Genomic DNA, 19417 nt, shown 5'->3' with positions numbered 1-19417 from the left:
AAAATATGGGCTTATGCTGTTCCTTTCTGATAAATAATTTTGATTATTTCGGTTATTCTAACTATCATTATTGGGATTTTTTCTTAAAGTCGGGAAGTAAATAAACACACTTATTTGACCCGAACCCATGTTTATACATCCAGATTCTCTAAAGATTCATCAGCGTAGGTCTGCAGAGACCACTGAAGTAGCAACAATAGAATATAAATACTAATATTTGCATTCAGTAGGCAAACTTAACGTCTAAGATAATCATCCATCCATCTTCTCCACCCACTTTTCCGCCTTAGTTCCCGATTTACTCAGGTTCGGTTTATGTGACGAGGCCCTGTAAACACAAACGGTTTGGGAAAAAAACGGCAAATTAGGAAAAACGCTTCAACTTTGTGAAAAGGGGGAGAAAAAAAATTCTACTTTTTGAAAACGTTGGATAGTATGTTTTGCATTTTTTTTTTTTTTTTTGCACGTCTGTCAGAAAATCCTGTTGAAGTGAGTGACTCACTAAATGCAGTGCTGCTGAACCCCCCCACCCCTCCGTGTTGCAAGCTTTTATCGTGGAGAGGTAGTTCCGTTCGGCTAAATGGAAGATGGTTGTTTGCCCCTCAGATAGGCGTCACATCTCCTCCCTCGGAAAGTGGGAAGCCCTGCAATGTTTACGGCCTCCACTCTAAATGTAAATGTGTTCATTTAGGTCGAACGGCGTGCGGTTATATAACCGCCCCGTGGTTTTTTTCTGCTGCAGCGGCTAACTGGCAGAGTTTAGCACCACAAATTGCTTATTTCATATGTAAAACAATAGCAAATGGGTTACAGCCCATTGCTCCCCCCAACATTCCCGCTTCTGATTACATAATCAATCATTTCAGTGTATAAATGTGCCTGCAACACAAATAGCTCTGCATATTTCACATGTTTTACTTGTTTTATTGTTTCACTTCTGATTTCCTTCATGATAATGTTTTTATTGCTCGATAGAAAATGAGTTGAAGTGAGTCTATTGGGAAGAGTTCTGTCGCCTCCCGTGGCTTCACTGATTGAATGCTTGTTCCTGAAAAGAAAAAACATTTTTTTTTTTAATCTTAGGAACACGGAGAGCTCATAAAAGTACTGACATTTATACTCAAGAGCAGCTACTGATACACATGGACTAGATTAAATTATTCAATAAAAAAAAAAAAAACATAAAAACCACTTGTGAAGATATGTAACAACCAATAACGTAATAGTGTTGGCTCTTCTGAACGTAATCATCTAACAATGTAATAAAATACATTTTAATCAACCATGATTTAGAGAGAATAACAAAACCTGTCAAAAACAGGGTTGTTGTTTTTTTCCAAGAAATTGAATTTATTCAAGTATTATCAAATAACTTGTCACAGTTTTTTTTAAATTCCTATTTAAAAAGCCTGCAAATAAGAATTATGAGTGCAAATTCAAAGTGTAATATTCTGTTGTGGGCGCAGTCTGTATGTTGGAAATCGTCCCTCCACGTGTTTTATTCCCCGACACAACACGACAATGTTTCAAGCAAAAACTGATCGTTTCTGTATTTTTTTTGTTGTTTGTTTCACATTTACAATGCAATGTCAGTTTCCATAGAAACAGCACACACACTGATGACAATGTAGTGAGCATTCCAGGCCATGAGTTGGTATGTTATATTGTATTTCAGATTATTGTTGTATTTGCTTGTATTTTCCTAAGCATGTCAATTCTACTAAATCTCTGAGAAATGACAGAACATGTACATTTTTAACTATTTACAGTTGAAGCGACAAAAAGAAGTTGAGAGAATCCCATGACAACACTAAGTATATATAGAATATGTAAAATAAGAAGAGAAAAACAATGTGATCAGTGACTTGAAATCAAGATGAACGGACATGTAAACCAGAGGATTTAAAATCCAGTAAAAGATATTTACATGAATAGACAAACAGACCCGTGACATTAATCAAAGCCTCTCAGTGATTTCTGGGTCGAAGAGAAGCTGCAGCTCGTGTTTGATCAATGTTTAATAACGCCAGCGTGAAATCAGGGGGGCAAAAAAAAAAAACTGCAGAAAGAAAATGGAGTTGAGGCAATAAACGTGGATTTTGCCGATTGTTTTTAGTTTCCGTCGCCTCCACTGACTGTCTGTCGCATCCTGTTAACCCCCCAGTTCCCCATGATCAACGAGTTCGGGGAGGACACCAACTCCTACTGTTCCTTCGAGAGCAAAGATACGGCGCTGCTGCAGTCGGAGAACGGCACGCTGCAGCAGAGGGTCAACGTCCTGACCCACGAGGTGAGACGCCGCCGCCGCCGCCGCCGCCGCCGGGACAAGTTGCGTGTTTCATGTTGCTGCTCTGTTTCTGAGAGGCTTAGTAATTAGAATGAATCCTGGCAAGGACTCTACTCAGTGTTTACATCAAATCCCACTCAGATGCAGTTTGGTTTGTTTTGTTGTTGTTTTTTTCCCTCGACCCAGAAGATCCAGGCACAGTTTTTATTTACATTTATTTATGTATCTCAGAGCTTATTTTACCAAATAAATACGATTAAAGCGTCACGCAGATGAGCAGGAAGACGTGTGAACGTGTTTATCCCGACCAGATCTCAGACGTGGAGCTCTGAAACCACACCGACCTGTGGCTTTTTTAACCAACACTAAAAACTGTTATAACTAACCTAGAGTCTCATTGTTATAACTAACATAGACTCTTGTAATAACTAACCTACACTCTAGTTGTTATAACGAACCCAGACCCTTGTTGTAACTAACCTAGACTGTTGTTATAACTAACCCCGGCTATTGTTATAACTAACCTAGAATCTAGTTGTTATAACTAACCTTGACTCTAGTTATTACAGCTAACCTAGACTCTAGTTGTCATAACTTACCTCGACTATTGTTATAACTGAGATTCTAGTTGTTGTAACTAACATAGACACTAGTTATTATAACTAACCTAGACTCTAGTTGTCATAACTAACCTAGACTCTAGATGTTATAACTAACCTAGACTCTAGTTGTCATAACTTACTTAGACTATTGTTATAACTAACAGACACTAGTTATTATAACTAACCTAGACTCTAGATGTTATAACTAACCTAGACTCTAGTTGTCATAACTTACTTAGACTATTGTTATAACTAACCAAGGCTCTTGTTGTTATAACTAACATAGACACTAGTTAGTATAAATAACCAAGCCTCTAGTTATTATAACTCACCTAGCCTCTAGTTGTTTTAACTAACCTAGGCTTTAGTTGTTATAACTAAACTAGCCTCTAGTTGTTATAACTAATCTAGCATCTAGTTATTATTACTAACCCAGACTCTCGTTTTCACCACAATGGTGGTCGGAGCCTCAGAAAATGAAACTTTTTGAAAACGTCTCCCAAGGCGCAACTTTTCTGAAACGCTGCTACTGGTCATGCGTCCCACGGTTGTCGGAACTAGTAGTTGTGGTAACTAGCAGTAGTGTACATGTTCAGGAGAGGGACAGTGAGGACAACGTCACGTCATGACTCCCCGTCCACGTTCTCCCGGGACGTCGCCGTCGTTTAGTTAACAGTCGCCGCTGCTCTCAGGCTTCGTTCTGCAAAGACCGAATTGTTTTCGCATCAAATACGAGCGTCGCTTCACGCCTGAAGCATCTGGAGAACCAGAGCAGAACAGCAGAGTGCCTCTCCCTCCCTCCCTCCCTCGCTCCCTCCCCCTGTAACTCTCTGCTGTGTCCCACCGGACGAGAGCGCCGGGAAATACCAGAGAGAAACGACTGACAGCAGAAGGCCGCGGCGAGGCGGCGGCGGGACGAGGAGGCATGAAGGCGGGGAGTCAGACCAAAGGAAGGAAAAGGTTTTATACGGAGCAGCGGGGTGCGATTAGAGCGGGACACAAGGTCACGGGGGGGGGGGGGGCGACCGACACTGGGATTTCCAGCGTGATGGATTGTGCGGCGGTTCACCGGGTGAGCTCCGTCGGGGAAAACGACCTCGAACACACAACAAACAATTTGTTTCCAGTAAAGTAGCCACCGCCAATTATCAAGCAGAGGCTAAGAGACGTGGCATTCTGTCTGCCAGGGGAGGTCTTCAAAGGTCACAGCGGATGAAATATGACTGTTATTATATGTACGGAGAAAGTTTCGTGCTTCGTCGTAAAGACAAAATTATGGTCCGACGGAGACGTTAACATCACCTCTTGACTTCAACGAGGGAATTATGAAACTTCTTCGTGAGTCTTTATAGATTAAGGCTCGTTTATGCAACGCTTGAAGTGAAAACACGTCGCTTTTGCTTTTCGCTTCGGAAAAGTTTCACATTTTCAGGGCAACATTTTGAAAACTATGTAGTTTGCAATGTTTGGCCACTAGTGGGTGCTGTTGTTTGTTATGAAACCACGGATACATGTAGTGGAGAACAATGAACATTAAACATGAACAATGGGACACATTCTAGTGGATAAACAACCAAGTTGGATTGTTGTTACGTTGACTTCCTTTTGAAATCATTGCCGATTTTCATCTTTTATCACAAGAGGAAAAAAACCAACTTAAAAACATACAGAATTCTGTGTGAGTGCCTTTTTGTTCGTTTCAAAATGGAAACTTAATGTATTTCTCTTCTTTTTGGTCAGTTTCTGTCCCGTTCATTGAAAATGCAGCTTTATAAAGTCTTCAGGTCTCCGAAACGTCTCATAAACCGACAGTTTCCATTTCAGGATGTTCACGTGCATGAAAGCGTGAACTGAGCATGCTCAGATCTGTTAACTTCACTGCCCCCCCCCCCCCACTGAGAAACACAAAATATCAGCACTTTTTTTTTTTCTCCTTCATTGGAAGTTTTCAAACTTCCTGACAGGAGAGGAAAAAAAATAAAAAAGGACAAAAAGTTCCATTGTGAGAGTCATCAAATGTGTCTCTTAAGCTGTTGTGTAACCCGGGAAATGTAGGACACGGAAATCCTCACACCTCAGCATGTGCATGGAAAAGAAGGGAGCAGTCATGATTTCAAATACGACACAGTCTCTGGAGAGGAAGTCCTGTGATGAGAGGCTGAGAGTCAGTCGGCGGGGGGGTTTCGACGGCGACATGCGGCAAATCGAGTGAAACGAAGAAGACGTGGGGAGCGGAGAGCTTCTGATTGAGGAGTCCGGTCACTTCAGACTTCAATAGAGAGTGAGAGGGGGGAGCAGCTGGGGAAGGCAGCGGGATAAACGAGAGGATAAACGAGAGGACAAAGCGACGCGGCCGCCGCGTGTCTATGGTAACACATGGCCTGCAGGAAAAACCGGCGTCGTGACGGAGGAGGACTCTGCTCTCTGCACTCGGCTCACACAGGCAACGCTCCCCAAAATAAAATTAAAAAAACCTTAAGACATTCTCATTATCGCCTTTTACATTTGTGCTCGGCTGCAGAAACCGGAGATGGAATCGGTTTGTTGTGCTAAATAATCAGTGACAATTATTTATACATCCGACAATGTACAGCGTCACTTTGTTTGAATCCGACATGAATTAAAAAGTAGGAATAATAACTTGTTTCTCTATGCATACATTCAATGCTCATTAGTGTATTAATGCAGCGATAATATTCCAGTTATAGCAAGAGGAGATACGCGTAACTCGTTTGGATCAGATTTCAAAAGCTAAAAAGGGGCCGGTGATATAAACAGAGGTATGGGAAATGTTGCAGCTCACAAACGGGAACGAAATGCTTTTTTATTCGCTTTTAAATTGCGTTGTGATTTATTATAACTTTACATTTATTAAAGACAGATGATCTGATGGTTCGTCACAACCTGCCTGAATCTTCACTGGATCACTGCGCTGCCACGAATACATATAAATACACCAACGTTCATTCAGTTATAGCGCCACCTATCTGTAAGTGGAAGTTTTAGAATTATATTTTCACATACCAAGGCCTCAAACCTTAGGCCCTGTTTACACGACAATGTTTCACTTGACAACACCTATTCTGTTAAAAAAAAAATAAAGGAGTGTTTCCACTGCAGCAGCGGACACAGGGATTAGGATGTAGTTAGTCTGCCGGGCCATGGGAGGGCGCTGTCGCTTGATTTTGTAATGAAACCACACAGACGTGTGCAGAGAAGAACACGTGCATGGACTGATGACGCATCGGATGATGTCAGTGGTGAGTCTCAACTATAAAACTACTGATATGGACGGTAAAACTAGAATACTGACCGCGCGTCGTACCACCGCCGGGCCGCCATGTTTGTTTACAAGGGATGGAAGGGGAAGGGAGGGGGAGAGTTGCGCATGCGCAGTAACAGGCTAAATAGCTTCCAGCAGTCTCTAAACAGGTTTGAATCAGTATAGTTTCTTTAAAAAAAAAAACATAACGGAATGTAGTAAAGTAAGTTTCCTTTTTTGTTTATTTCAGCTCCAGAAGCGGAAGGAGCGCGAGGAGCAGCTGGAGGATGTGATCCAGGCCTACGAGAAGATCCACATGGAGAAGAGCAACATGCAGAGGGATCTGGACAAGATGGTCAGTCAGTCGGCTGGTTTTTTTCCCCCAACTTCACTTTCCTCCGACGGTCCATTTCGGATCTCGCAAAACTTTCTCGGGATCTCGCAAAACTGTCTCGGGATCTCGCAAAACTTTCTCGGGATCTCGCAAAACTATCTCGGGATCTCGCAAAGCTATCTCGGGATCTCGCAAAACTATCTCGGGATCTCGCAAAACTAGCTCGGGATCTCGCAAAACTCTCTCGGGATCTCGCAAAACTCTCTCGGGATCTCGCAAAACTATCTCGCGATCTCGCAAAACTATCTCGCGATCTCGCAAAACTAGCTTGGGATCTCGCAAAACTATCTCGGGATCTCGCAAAACTATCTCGCGATCTTGCAAAACTATCTCGCGATCTCGCAAAACTAGCTCGGGATCTCGCAAAACTATCTCGCGATCTCGCAAAACTAGCTCGGGATCTCGCAAAACTATCTCGCGATCTCGCAAAACTAGCTCGGGATCTCGCAAAACAATCTCGGGATCTCGCAAAACTTTCTCACGATCTCGCAAAACTATCTCGGGATTTTGCAAAACTTTCTCGAGATCTCGCAAAACTTTCTCGGAATCGCACAATAACTTTTGCGAGATCTCGAAGAAGCATGTCCTTTCACTAAACACTGCTTGAATGTCTTTATATTTTAGGCCGATTTCAAAATAAAACTCAATAAAACTCTGTACGGTGTCTCTGAAAGGACAAACTTAGTCGATCACATACACAATGCGCATATAGCATATAGCATATAGTTTTGCGAGATCTCGCAAAAGTTATTGCGAGATCCTGAGATTTTTTTTTTTCCTCTTCTTCTTTTTTTTCCCCCCCTCCATGTCCCTTCGGGGGCTCCGTAGCAGTGCGACGATTTAAAAGAGCCGCCTGCCTCTCAGCCGAGTCTCAATACGTCACTGGAAACAACACCGAAGTTTATTATCGGCTCCTCTTATCGCAAACTTTCTGCTTTTTTTCGAGACCTCATTCCTTCCTGCCCTCCTCCTTATCTAGTTTAGGATTGTGAGACACGGAATCAATCCCAACTTGCAGTGGAAAGTGAACAGAGGAGAAACTAAATAACCAAATCTATACAGTGAAGGTCATGCAAGTTTTAAGATAACGGCCAAAAATGAAGTTTCCTATATCGTTTTAACGGTTTAATGAGTTAATAGGACAAATGAGCTCCCTCGTTGTATTAAAAACACTTTGGCGCTTCCTAATAAAGATGATTTTACTATTTATCAATGGATATTGCAAACTCTGCCGTTGCTGTGTAAATGCAATACTTTTCTGAAACGAGCACGCAAAAACAATACGTTTTCACTCGAACTTATCTCAGCTAGAACTTTGTGTTCTAACCTTTCAAAGCGTTTGTCGAGCACACGGACTCATTACAGACGGATTCCACTGCACTTTTCATTTCAAAGGAGCCTAATTAGCTTTTCAGAGTAAAGCCGGTTTCATTAATCCTGCAATCCTGAAAGGTGTTCATTAAAAGTTCTCCTCTGATGCAAAAAAAAAAAGCTTTTTTCGGTTTTACCCATCTTGGAACCAAAAAAAAAAAAACTATTAATGAAAAGGTTTTGATGAGATAATTATTCCTTTTTTTTTTTTTTTTTTTTTTTGCTTCATGAACTCCTTTTCTTAATGTTTTACTGGCAGTTTTGAAAGCGTGTCCCCTCTCACCGTCGGCCCTCAGTGATAATAAACCTTCTCATTGAGAGTGAAGTCTGTCAGTTCTGCCGAGCTCAGCAGTTAATATGGCCCAGTTTCATCAGGTGGGCCAGACCAGTAAAATAGTGCCACTATTAACCTTTAAATTTAAAGTTTTCCCTGTTTTATTCCACATTATATGTGGTGGAGTTGTCTATATTTCTGCAAAACCAAAAAATTACTATGTACAAGGACTCCAATCTCAACATAAAGCCAATTATTTTTTAATCCTTTTGGTGCAAAATGTCAAAATGGGTGTTTTTTTTTAACAAATTCCTGTGGCTTTGCAGCTTTTTGGATTGCAATGAGGGGGCAACAGTGTTGTGCTGTGTCGCTACCCTTAAAAATAGTCTGAAAAAATCAATGTGTTCTTTGAAATTTTTTACCATTTTCTGGGTGGTTTGGCCGAATTGGAGCCTCTGTTGCGAGGTTTTGAGTCACGAAAATGTTGAATCGGTGCAGCAGGAGAAGAAATAACTCCTCAGATATCGATGTGCACAGACAAAAATGCACATATACTGAAAATGTGTGCGACACAAGGCCTGATGATGGTTTATTTCTATTGCTTTGTTCAACTGACTGGACTCTTTCAAGTTGTGGTTCTCCCTTTTAATTTTGTTTTTCATTTTTATATCTATTGTTAAACGTTGTGAATGCCTGTGTGGGTTGCAGACCACCCTGGTGGAGAAGCACGTGGAGCGAATCCTGAACCTGGAGTCGGCTCTGAGGCAGCGGGACAGCTCGCTGCAGAAACTCAACATGCAGCTGCACAGCAAAGACATGCAGTACCTGCAGCTGCACGCCGGCCCAGACGCACACAGTGAGTGACGTGAAGGACGCCTCCTGGTCATTGGTCATTGGTGTTGACGCATGATGCAGTCAAGTGCTGGTGCAACAAGACATTCAGAAGACGTCATTGTGTTTACAGCTCGGCAGGACATTCAAAATTGGTTCATCATCATCATAATAATAATAATTAGTCGGAGTAGTATTGACTAAAGTGACATAATAATAATAACTATTATTGTTGTTTTTATTATAATAAAAATATAATTTTATTATATGACTTTAATGTAGTCAATACTACTAAAACTATAACTACTTATTATTTTTATGATAAAATAATAGTGATTTTTTTTATTATTGTTATGTTGCTATAATTTAGTCAATACTACTCAAACTACTACTTATTATTTTTATTATAAGATAATAATTGTTTTAATTATTATTATGTTACTATAATTTAGTCAATACTACCAATTATTATTATTATTATTATTATTATTTTAATAATACACACATGCATACATTACCTTAATTTCACCTGGTACATTTTTAGGAACAGATTCCTTTTTACAATAATGACTGGGCAAATGAAAAGAAACATTTTTAATCTAATGATTATATTTAAAATTTTTATAGTAAAATGGGAGGAAAAGCAGGGGACCGAAAACAAAGCCTTGAGGAACACCAGTGAGGAGGAGAGATGAGTGAGAGGTTAATGTTTTTAACTCAATTGTGGTCAAACCGATATGATATTTCATTAAAAAGTAATTTAGTTACTGAATAGTCAATGTGAAAAACAAGTAACTAGGTACTTTTGCATTAATGAAGTTACTCACGTGTCCCAACGTGCACTTAGCTGTTATGGTAGCGTTGCTGTGACACTTTATCTGAGCTGTCAGCTCAGCTGTCAGATTCACTTGTTTTTATTGGGATTTTTTTTTTTGGAAAACTGAACAAGTTAGTAACCAGATGAATCATTTCATCAGTAACAAACTGTTTGGAATACAAGTGAGGTGTGAAGTCGGGCTTTCATTCAACGGCTTCATCAGCAACTCGCGAAATTCATCATCTTGATGTTCAGATTCCGTCTTTCTCCGCTTTGTTGTCGGACTTTTGTGCTTCGTCTGGTCGACAACATTCATCACATTCTGCAGCAAAACTTTTGTTTCTTCTCTTGTATTTGCTTTTCACTTCAGGGGAAAATGCTCTATAATCTGAATGTTAGAGGAGGAAGATGCTCTATAATCTGGATATTAGAGGAGGAAGATGCTCTACAATCTGGGTATTAGAGGAAGAAGATGTATAATCTAGAGTTCAGTGGAAGAAGATGCTCTATAATCTGGATGTTAGTTGAGGAAGACGCTCTACAATATAATCTGGATGTCAGCTCTTCTTGAATGAAATGGATTTATTATGTAACGACAACAAACAGAAGCAGCACAAATATACACACACACACACACACACACACACACACACACATACATACAAACACATATACACGTAGTGTCTAATGTCTTACATCAATATACAAATATACACATAAATTCACACGGTTGTTACTGGGCGTTTTTACTTTTGTTTTAATTTTATGTCAAGCACTTTGTGTTACATTTTTCATTGTATGAAAAGTGCTCTATAAATAAAGCTTGATTTGATGTGATAAACCTCGACCTCTTTAGAGAATCGACTCGAACGTTCAGTTCCTAAAGTGTCTGTAGAAAGAGAAGCACGTTGAATTTCACCCACTCTGGCTGCAGAAACGGTAAAAAATTGCAGGATTATATCTGCATTGTTCAGCCTCCTGCGTCCATCTGTGCCACCAAGTCGTGTCTATTGTGACGGGTCTGGATCCCCACTTGTCACAATGCAGATCAAACTCCTCCATCAGAAAATGTACGACGGTTTCCAAGAAGCGTCAAATAAATGGCGGGTGTCATATTTATATTTAAAAATAAATCTTCCATATAGCGCAGCCTGGACGTCGGCATGTTGACGTGTGTGTGTAGGTGGAGCCGTAGCCAATCTCCGCAACAGATGAACAGAACATTCAATATTTTTTTTTTTTTTTATAGTCGCACATTTCATTCTGCCCGCATTTATGACACATTTTCACTGAAACGCGACGCTGTATAGCGGTATATTGATGACATACTTTCATTTTTAAATCGCCTCATCTGTGAAAAACACAATGCCGAAAACTGAGATGACCGACCTGGATCTGCGTTCATTATATAAACCTTGTTCTATAGATAATGCCATGGCTGCACATGTCTTTACGTAAAAGCTCAGTAACCTGTAATAGTGACTATAGTTGTTCAGCTTATCGAAAACTTAAAGGATTTTTAATTATCTTTAGTTAATTTGATGCAAATGATATATCGTCGTTCTCCCCTGACATTTTCCTTTGTTTGATCACGCCGGGGTGGAGTTCGGTTAAATCATGTGGCAGAGCTGACATTGCAATGAAAGAGCTTTAGGGAAGTCATACTGGAAGTTTGGTGTCCCTCAGGGATCGCTGCTTGGCCCCCCTCATTTCTGTCCTTCTGTCAGGGACCAAGCAGTTAGGCAAACAGGTTTCTCTGTAAAAGGGTTTTATTTACCCAACAAAAATACAACGGACAAATGAAGGTTTCTTTAACGGAAACTGAGGTCAACAAAACAAACTCAAAATATCTAACAAACTGAGATGTTGACATCACAAAGTGACCTCCCTAAATGAGCCACTCGGGGGTTTATATAGTGACCGGGTGAAACCAACTAAGACACAAGGGGGAAACAAATGACAATACACAAACGAATGATGGGGAAACTACTGAACCTAAACGAAACCCCCCCTCTGGTCTGTTGCCCCGCCTTTGCCACTGCCAGGCGACTCCTCCCATCAGCAGAGTGACTCAAAAATAGAAAAACATAATTAATACAACAGAAATGTGGCAAACGATAGTCTGTCAGTGTGAAAATGTGTGCACTTCATTTAAACAGTGAAAGACTAAGAAAATCAATTGTAAATAAATGGAATTAATCAAGTGTGCGGTGAATATGAAAAATGTTTGGGGTGTGGCTGTCTGCAAACAAGGAAGTGAGGTGAGGTGAGTGAAGGCATCACCTGCAGGCTTTACTGGGTGGACTTGTCCGTCACACCTTCATCCAGTTACTTCATCCAATTAAACTGAAGAAAGATCACATTTAATCATCATCTTCATAAATCCCCCCCCCCAATTCACCATCGTCAATGAAAAGAGTCACCTTCCACACATATTCATAACCTTGTAAAATATTTAAGACCAATCTCGCTTCCGAACTCTTTTCCTTCTCGCCTCGGCTGCTTGTCGTTTCCACCTCCGAACCCTGAAAGAAGCTTCTCTTGACTCCTCAGTCAAACCTTTTTTTTTCTAGAGACTTCATCCCCTCCTTCCCACAGATCCTCCGCTGGCGTCCCTATCAAAGTCCCTTTTAGACGTTTAAGAGTAAGAGAGACTCACTGTTACAGGTTTCTTATGAGGTTTCTTATGAGCCATGAACAAAGATGTGTAATTCTGTTTATTTTCCTAACAAGGCCTTTTGTGTATATTGTTTTATCGCTGCGGGGATTGTGTAATTTGTGGTGGCTTGGCCGCAATGCTTCCCAGTTGCAGCTCCACGGTTGAGGCAAAGCGATGCTGCTGCCGTTTGTTAGTGTCTTCTCGCTGAAGACGGCGTCTGTGTGAGCGGAGCTGAATCACCGGCGTGCCCACACACATCACATCACATCACCTAGGTACAGGCTGAAAGACGCTGCCCTTGGAATAGCCGAGTCTTTTATTCTCCGGCGCTCATCTCCGGTGTGAAAAGCTCCGGAGAGTCAAACGGGGAGAAACACTGACTCTCCCTTCTCTGCGGTTTCCCCCCCCCCCCCCCCAGTGCTGGACTGCCCGGCCCTGACCCTGCAGAGCTCCCGCAGCCTGGACGCCCTGTCGGACCTGAAGCTGCAGCGGCTGGAGGCGGAGCTGGAGGGCGCCCGGCACGAGGCCCAGGGGGCCTGCCAGCGCGAGGAGGAGCTGAAGGGCGAGTGCGAGAGGCTGAAGGAGGAGATGAGGCAGCTGCAGAACAGCCAGAGGGAGAGGGTCAGTGTGTGTGTGTGTGTGTGTGTGTGTGTGTGTGTGTGTGTGTGTGTGTGTGTGTGCTTGTTTTACTCACCCTGGGGAGGCCGGACCGGCTTAGAGAGGCGTCTCGCCCCACAACCTCCGGCCTGACCTTGAAGATCTGCCTCAAATGTTCAGAAAGGAGGAAAAGCTCCTCGTCAAAGCCACGGATTACCTTCGCAGATTGATTTATGTGATAGTCATTCATCAATCACACTGTTTTTAGTCGCAAACACACAGAGAGCAATGACGACATAAGCACACGATACTCGGCGGACATTTCTCAATGCACCTTTTCCCCTGTTGTCTTCGTAGACTCTGGGTGTCAGATTCTGTCTCGTATTGCACCAGAACCTGCGTCTAATCTCATTTCACGCTCTACTTCCACAGGAAATGACTTCCCCGTGCAAGCAGTGCGATGTGGAGTGGATAAAGAAGGTGGGAGACGAGCAGTAAGTGACCACCGCCGACCGCCGGGAGGGAAGGAGGGAGGGAAGGAGGGAGGGAGGGAGGGCAAAATCAAAGGTGGAGAGTCTAGGCACCGTCACTCTGCCACCTTCCGATTGGGAGTCGACCGCTCCACCAACCAAGCCCTTTTCATGGTGGGACAGCAAAACGTGATCGGGCGGAGGAAGCAGCAGATACCTTTAAAAACAACATTAATTTCATTAGAAGATTTGATTCTTATTGAAGAAGATAAAACACGAAATGTGTATCACGTAAACAAGCGGGATGTTTCGGGTGTGTCGGTTGTGCAAACTTAATTCACTTCAACATAAAAGCGTGAAAGCGCTTCAACAAGTGTGGGTTTCGTGTCGGTCGCTTACTTTTCCCTCGTAACGTGCGAGACGCCACAGAGTCACTCAGGCTCCGTTTACAAGTGAAGTTGTTGCTTTTTACGCGTCAATTTACACGACAACGGAGCTCAGAGTCACGCAAGAAAGGCGGAACTTTTCAAAAACACTCCAACTCTGTCTCATGGAAAGGGAGAAAAATGCAACTCTTCCATAGCAACTTAGTTGTCGTGCACATGCTCAGTAAGAACAACCTGGTCGTCGGTCCAAATGAATGTCTGTGTACTCTCAATTTTTAATGATTAGACCGTATTGTTCTCTGCTTCACGTGTTTGTGGCACCAACTAGTGGCCTGGCATGCTAACTACATAATTTCTGCAAAACTTCCCCGAAATGAAAATGCAACAAAAACGATGCGTTTCCACTTGAAATGTTGCCGTGTAACTGTTCCCCATTAAGTGAGATTATAAAATGCATTTATTCGACATGTTTTTAGTTTGGGCTGCCGGCGGAGAAACTTTAACCGTCATGCAGGAGACGCACGTTTCATCCCACGATAAAAAAAAAAACCCGGCAGAAGCTGCAACACATCAACGTTTCTGCCAGGAGGGAGAAATGCTGGTCGGAGGGCAGCGATCAGACGACGGCGAATGAAAGGACGAGTCTTGACGACGAGAGCGAGCGGAGAAACGTCTCTCTCATCTGTTTCCTTTGCTTTCCTGCTGCGAGGAGCTCAGGACGCTCTCCGGGGGTCTCGTTAGAAAGGGGAAGAGTCTCCATCGCTGGTTAACCCACTTCAATTTTCCTTTATAAATGAGTGAAAGAGCGTCATTGTTTGGATGTGATGTGATCAGGTTTAATTCCCTGCCTGTGCAATGAGATGTGATTCAGCTGAATAGACTTTCTTTTCTCTCCTATCCTGTCACCATTAGCAGGATCTTACATAATTGTCATCATCGGAACACCATTCATGACATGTAGGGGGAAAAAAAAAAAGTCCTGGTGGTGGAATTACACAACCATCACAACAAAAGAGTAAATCAAATTCACATATTGGAAGTGTAATTTATATATATATTTTTTTTTTAAAAAGCACAGGAGCACAACTTTGTTTTGACAATTAATCAATCAGACGGTTCAATTAAGCTCCGAAGCTGCAGCAGGGGGCAGTGTTACCACAGGGACACCTCTCTCTCTCTCTCTCTCTCTCTCCATTTCCTCTGGGTTTTTCCTCTGAGAGGTTTCAATGAGGTTTTCAGCGCAGCCTTCTAGTTTTACTTAAACCGGGGGAATAAGAGCAGCTGGATCATGGAAGCTGCTCCATTTCCCCGCTCGCTTCCCACAGACGGAGAGAGACGACGACGCGTCTTGAAGCCGAGAGGAAGCAAAGTGGCTTATTTTTCCACCCTTGTCAAATTGCCCCCAGGCGGTGTGTGTTTACAAGGTGTCACAGGTAGAAGAAGAAGAAAAAAAAACAAAAAAACAACAAAAAACTCAGCAGGTTGTTTGACTGACTCCCACACAGTGAAACCCCACGAGTGTTTCGATGGAGGCGAATGAAAGTAAATGGTGGCAAGAAGAGCTGAGTTTGTGTGTGTGTGTATGTGTGTGTGTGTGTCTGTCTATGTGTGTGTGTGTTCTAGACCTTGGTCGCCTCTTGGTTTTACTCACCAATATGACTCCCACTGAAGCGCCTGTACTTTCTCTTTTCCTGCTGCTGCTTCTTGTAATTGGGCCCATTTAGTGTAAACTGCACAGATTGACGGTGGAGATTTTAACATGTGCTGTGGAGAGTTTTAAGCAAATCACCTTTAACCCCATAATCGGCGGCAGTCTCACACTCAAGACAACAGCTGCTGTCCATTAACTGTTTTTTCTTTAAAAGATAAAGTAAAAAAAATGCTGGGGATTATTGGAAGAAGCACAAGAGATCCTGAATGAATGAGTTTGAATTTACCCTCTAATGGCACAGAGACGTTAGTTTTTACCTTCCATTAGCTACCAAAGCCTCCTGTGACATTTTAACCAGGGCAGCTGAGCTGACGTTGGTGGAGCGGCTTGTCTTTTTATTCTCGTCTCTCATCCATTAAAACCTGCTCCTGGACCTTGTTGCCTGGAGGTCGGCTCTGCAGAACTGGGCCGGAGAGTCCTCCGCTGGGTCGTACTGGATTAAATGTAAATGCGTTACATTTGCAGTGTGAAACGCTTGATCGGAACAAAGTCATATGAGGTCTCATTTACACATTTGAGTGAAAATGCTTCTTTTTTTTTCTTCTTTTTTTTCCATTTTCGTTTTTGGGGTCCGTGACGTTGCTCGGAGGTTGGCAGAAGCTGGCAGAAGCTGGCTGGTGCGAGCGCCTGTACGTCTCAAGCTGCAGTGTCACTGAGGCCGGAGGAGAAAGAGTGGTTTGACACCTCGCAGTGTTGCGCTCAAGAGTCTGATGCACAAAGCAGAAGCTTGACAGCGCGCGGACCGCAGAGTGTGAACAGACAGCACCTCATGTCAGGAGCTGTTTGACACCTGTCCCCTGCACCGAATACACAGTCAGTTTGATCGCCCTCTGTCAAAACACAAGCTGCACCGGGGGTCAGTTGATAATCGGGAGTTGGTCGAACCAGAGGCGAGATTCCGAAACACCCCCGTTTCTCTTCAAACTGTGAAAAGTTGGAGTCGAGTTGAGAAAAAAGGTAGAAAACACTCAACTTTTTCACACTTCTAAAGAATTCTACAGGCAGATTCTGAATAAATCCTGAAATGAATTAAATGACTTTGTTCTGTTTGACTGAAGCGTCGGCGTCGGACACATTTTACTCATGCAGCCTAATTTCATCTTTAATGAGCCGGACCGGTGAAATAGCGTCACACCGTCCTTTGGGGAGACTCGGTCTGCAGAGGCAGAATCACACATCTTCCCCCGAGAGTCTACGAGCAAGGCACTGAAGCCCAACACAGCGAGGACTCCAGATGTGTGTGTTCTCTTCCCCCCCGGGGCCTCGTCCTTGACGTGAGCGACGGCGCTCCGGCAGATTCAAAACAAACAGCCTTCATCACCGCGGAGAGAGAAGGAGAAGGCCGGGGGGCCCCAGCGGCCCGGCGAAGTGGCGGCTCTTTCTTTAGAACGTGCGACCGGGGTCACGGGTCGGATCCCGGCCCACGCTCGTCTCCCACACATCGACTCAGATGCGGCTGAGAAGCTCTCGTACGCGATCGATGCCCTCGCGCAAACCCTTCATCAACGCTGCGTCGACGCCACGGCCTCCCTCCCACACGCTGGAGTGTTCCACGCAGGATCGGATCGGGGAACTCCACGAGAAGCAGAGAAACGAGACGGATTAAAGCTAGGGATGCACGATAGCTAATGGTTCAAATAGAAATAATAATTGCGGGGGGGGGGGTGATGACATCACACAATCAAGTCCGATAATGAATATTTTCTAACTAGATCAGGGGCGTCAAACTCATTTTAGTTGAGGGGCCACATCCAACCTGATCTGACCTCTGGAGGCCCAACAAGTCAAATATAACATGTTAAACTGCAGATATGGACAAATGTCAAAGTGTTTCCTTCTTTTGATTCTTTTGTATCTGCAAGAATTTGCCAGTCTATTCTGAAATATACATATTAATGGTAATCAGATTTTTTATTTGCAAAAAAAAAAACCCTCAGTCACCTGTATCTGGATATCGTATTCGGGATTAAAACTATTTGTCATCATCTGGAAATTGTTTTGAGTTTACGTGTCTAAAGTATCATTTCACATAAGTTGGACTCGTTGTTTTATTGTGAAAGGCGTTGCGTCATGTGACCTCCACAGATGCATTAATGTCGGGGGTCAAATTCTGACCAAGGGCGGTTTTGAATGTCATTTTTGCCGATCTAGTGTTTTTAGATCAGCCTCTGTCAGTTTTCATTTTTATACTTCACACTTCAAAAATCACACGGCGGGCCGGATTAGATCGTCTGGTGGGCCGGTTCTGGCCCCCGGGCCGCATGTTTGACACCCCTGAACTAGATCCAACAATAAACGGCCACCGTTGCCTTGATCTCGCTCATTTTCAGTCCGTTTGTTTGCCCTGTGACTCTGCCGCCCGCTATCGTCCCGACCATTGTGTCATTTTGAGGCACCGCCTCAAACAAACATGGCGCCGCCACTTTTTTTTTTTCTTCGTGTTTCTGAGAAAGACGACGCCATTTCACTATAGATATTCAGCCGAAGTACCGAGAGGGTAAAGAGGCTCGCAGTTTCAACGCGTCCAACCAACATCCGGGCCTTTCGTTCCCCTCCGGTGTGTTTAGAAACGACTCCAGATGTTGTCAGTTATCGGCTCCGGCATTGGTTGTGAGACGGGAATTACCGCTTATCTGTGGAGAAATCAGAAATCCACCAGAAAAGTATAGGGTGGACGTGGTCTGTCAGATTTTGTGACTGAATGAAACGATCGGACTATGCTGGTCTCTTCTGGTCTGTTATGGTCTGTTATGGTCTGTGCCGGTGTGTGCGCTCCACTGCACGTGTTCACACATGGCACCATGAATGAGAAGGTGTTGCATTCCGTTTGTGACGCTGAAAAGCGAGAGCGCACAAAGTGTGAAAAGGAGGAATCACCTTGAGACAAAACCGTAAAGAACTTTGGTCCAGAACGCATTCGACACTAAAGAGTCGAGCTGAGAGCGAATGAAGAAAGAGACACACTCCACCAACGTGACTTGTGAGTACACTCGACGGAAACCGCCGATTCCATTATTATTATTATTGATCACGGGAGATTTTCAGCCACAGCCATGGGTTGTTTTGTGTTTCCAAGGTTGCCGACGTTTAGTTTTAGTGCCCCCACTCGGGGTGAGTCACGTTGCTGGAAAATGAAGTGGGCCAGTGAGAGACGCTCAGTCACTTATTTCCAGTTCACCTCACACGGTGGGCTTCCCTGAAACCAAACTCCAAACTGCCTTTATATAGGTGTGTTCATTCTGCACATCTTACCAACACACATTTACTCCTCTGCGTGTTAGAATAGATTTAAAATTTGTATTCATTCCATTTCATTTTGGAGCAGGCCCTTCTGGTGTGTGAGGAACTTACAGGCCCTTAATTCAATTTAAAAATATTTTTAATTTTATTTTATTTCAATTTTATTTCAATTTTATTTCAATTTTATTTAATTTTATTTCAATCTTATTTAATTTTATTTCAATTTTATTTTATTTTATTTCAATTTTAATTCAATTTTATTTTATTTTATTTCAATTTCATTGAATTTTATTAAAATTTTATTTTTATTTTATTTAAATTTCATTTAATTTTATTTCGATTTCATTACATTTTATTTCAATTTAATTTAACTTTATTTTATTAAATTAGAAATGAATATGTGAGGAACCAAGAGTATTTTTTTTTTACATTAAAAATAAACTAAAAAAAAAACCACTTTTATTTTATGTAAAACACTTATTTAATTGGATTAGATTTTCATCTGCCGGAGTCTGT

At 42.6% G+C, this 19417-nt stretch overlaps 1 protein-coding gene across 1 annotated transcript in view; it reads left to right on the top strand.

Annotated features, from left to right (window-relative positions):
- tbkbp1 (TBK1 binding protein 1) overlaps positions 1 to 19417 on the top strand; it is a gene marked incomplete at both ends in the record, with an annotated part of 32786 nt that overhangs the window by 3225 nt on the left and 10144 nt on the right. Inside the window, 5 exons of the mRNA XM_080517395.1 lie at positions 2165 to 2290; positions 6402 to 6506; positions 8899 to 9046; positions 12916 to 13118; positions 13527 to 13588. Coding sequence (XP_080373521.1) covers positions 2165 to 2290; positions 6402 to 6506; positions 8899 to 9046; positions 12916 to 13118; positions 13527 to 13588 — 644 coding nt within the window. The remainder of the gene's footprint in view (positions 1 to 2164; positions 2291 to 6401; positions 6507 to 8898; positions 9047 to 12915; positions 13119 to 13526; positions 13589 to 19417) is intronic.

The sequence above is a fragment of the Blennius ocellaris genome (assembly GCF_963422515.1).
Source record: "Blennius ocellaris genome assembly, chromosome: 21".
NCBI lineage: Eukaryota > Metazoa > Chordata > Actinopteri > Blenniiformes > Blenniidae > Blennius > Blennius ocellaris.
This window is presented reverse-complemented; position numbering and strand designations above follow the sequence as displayed.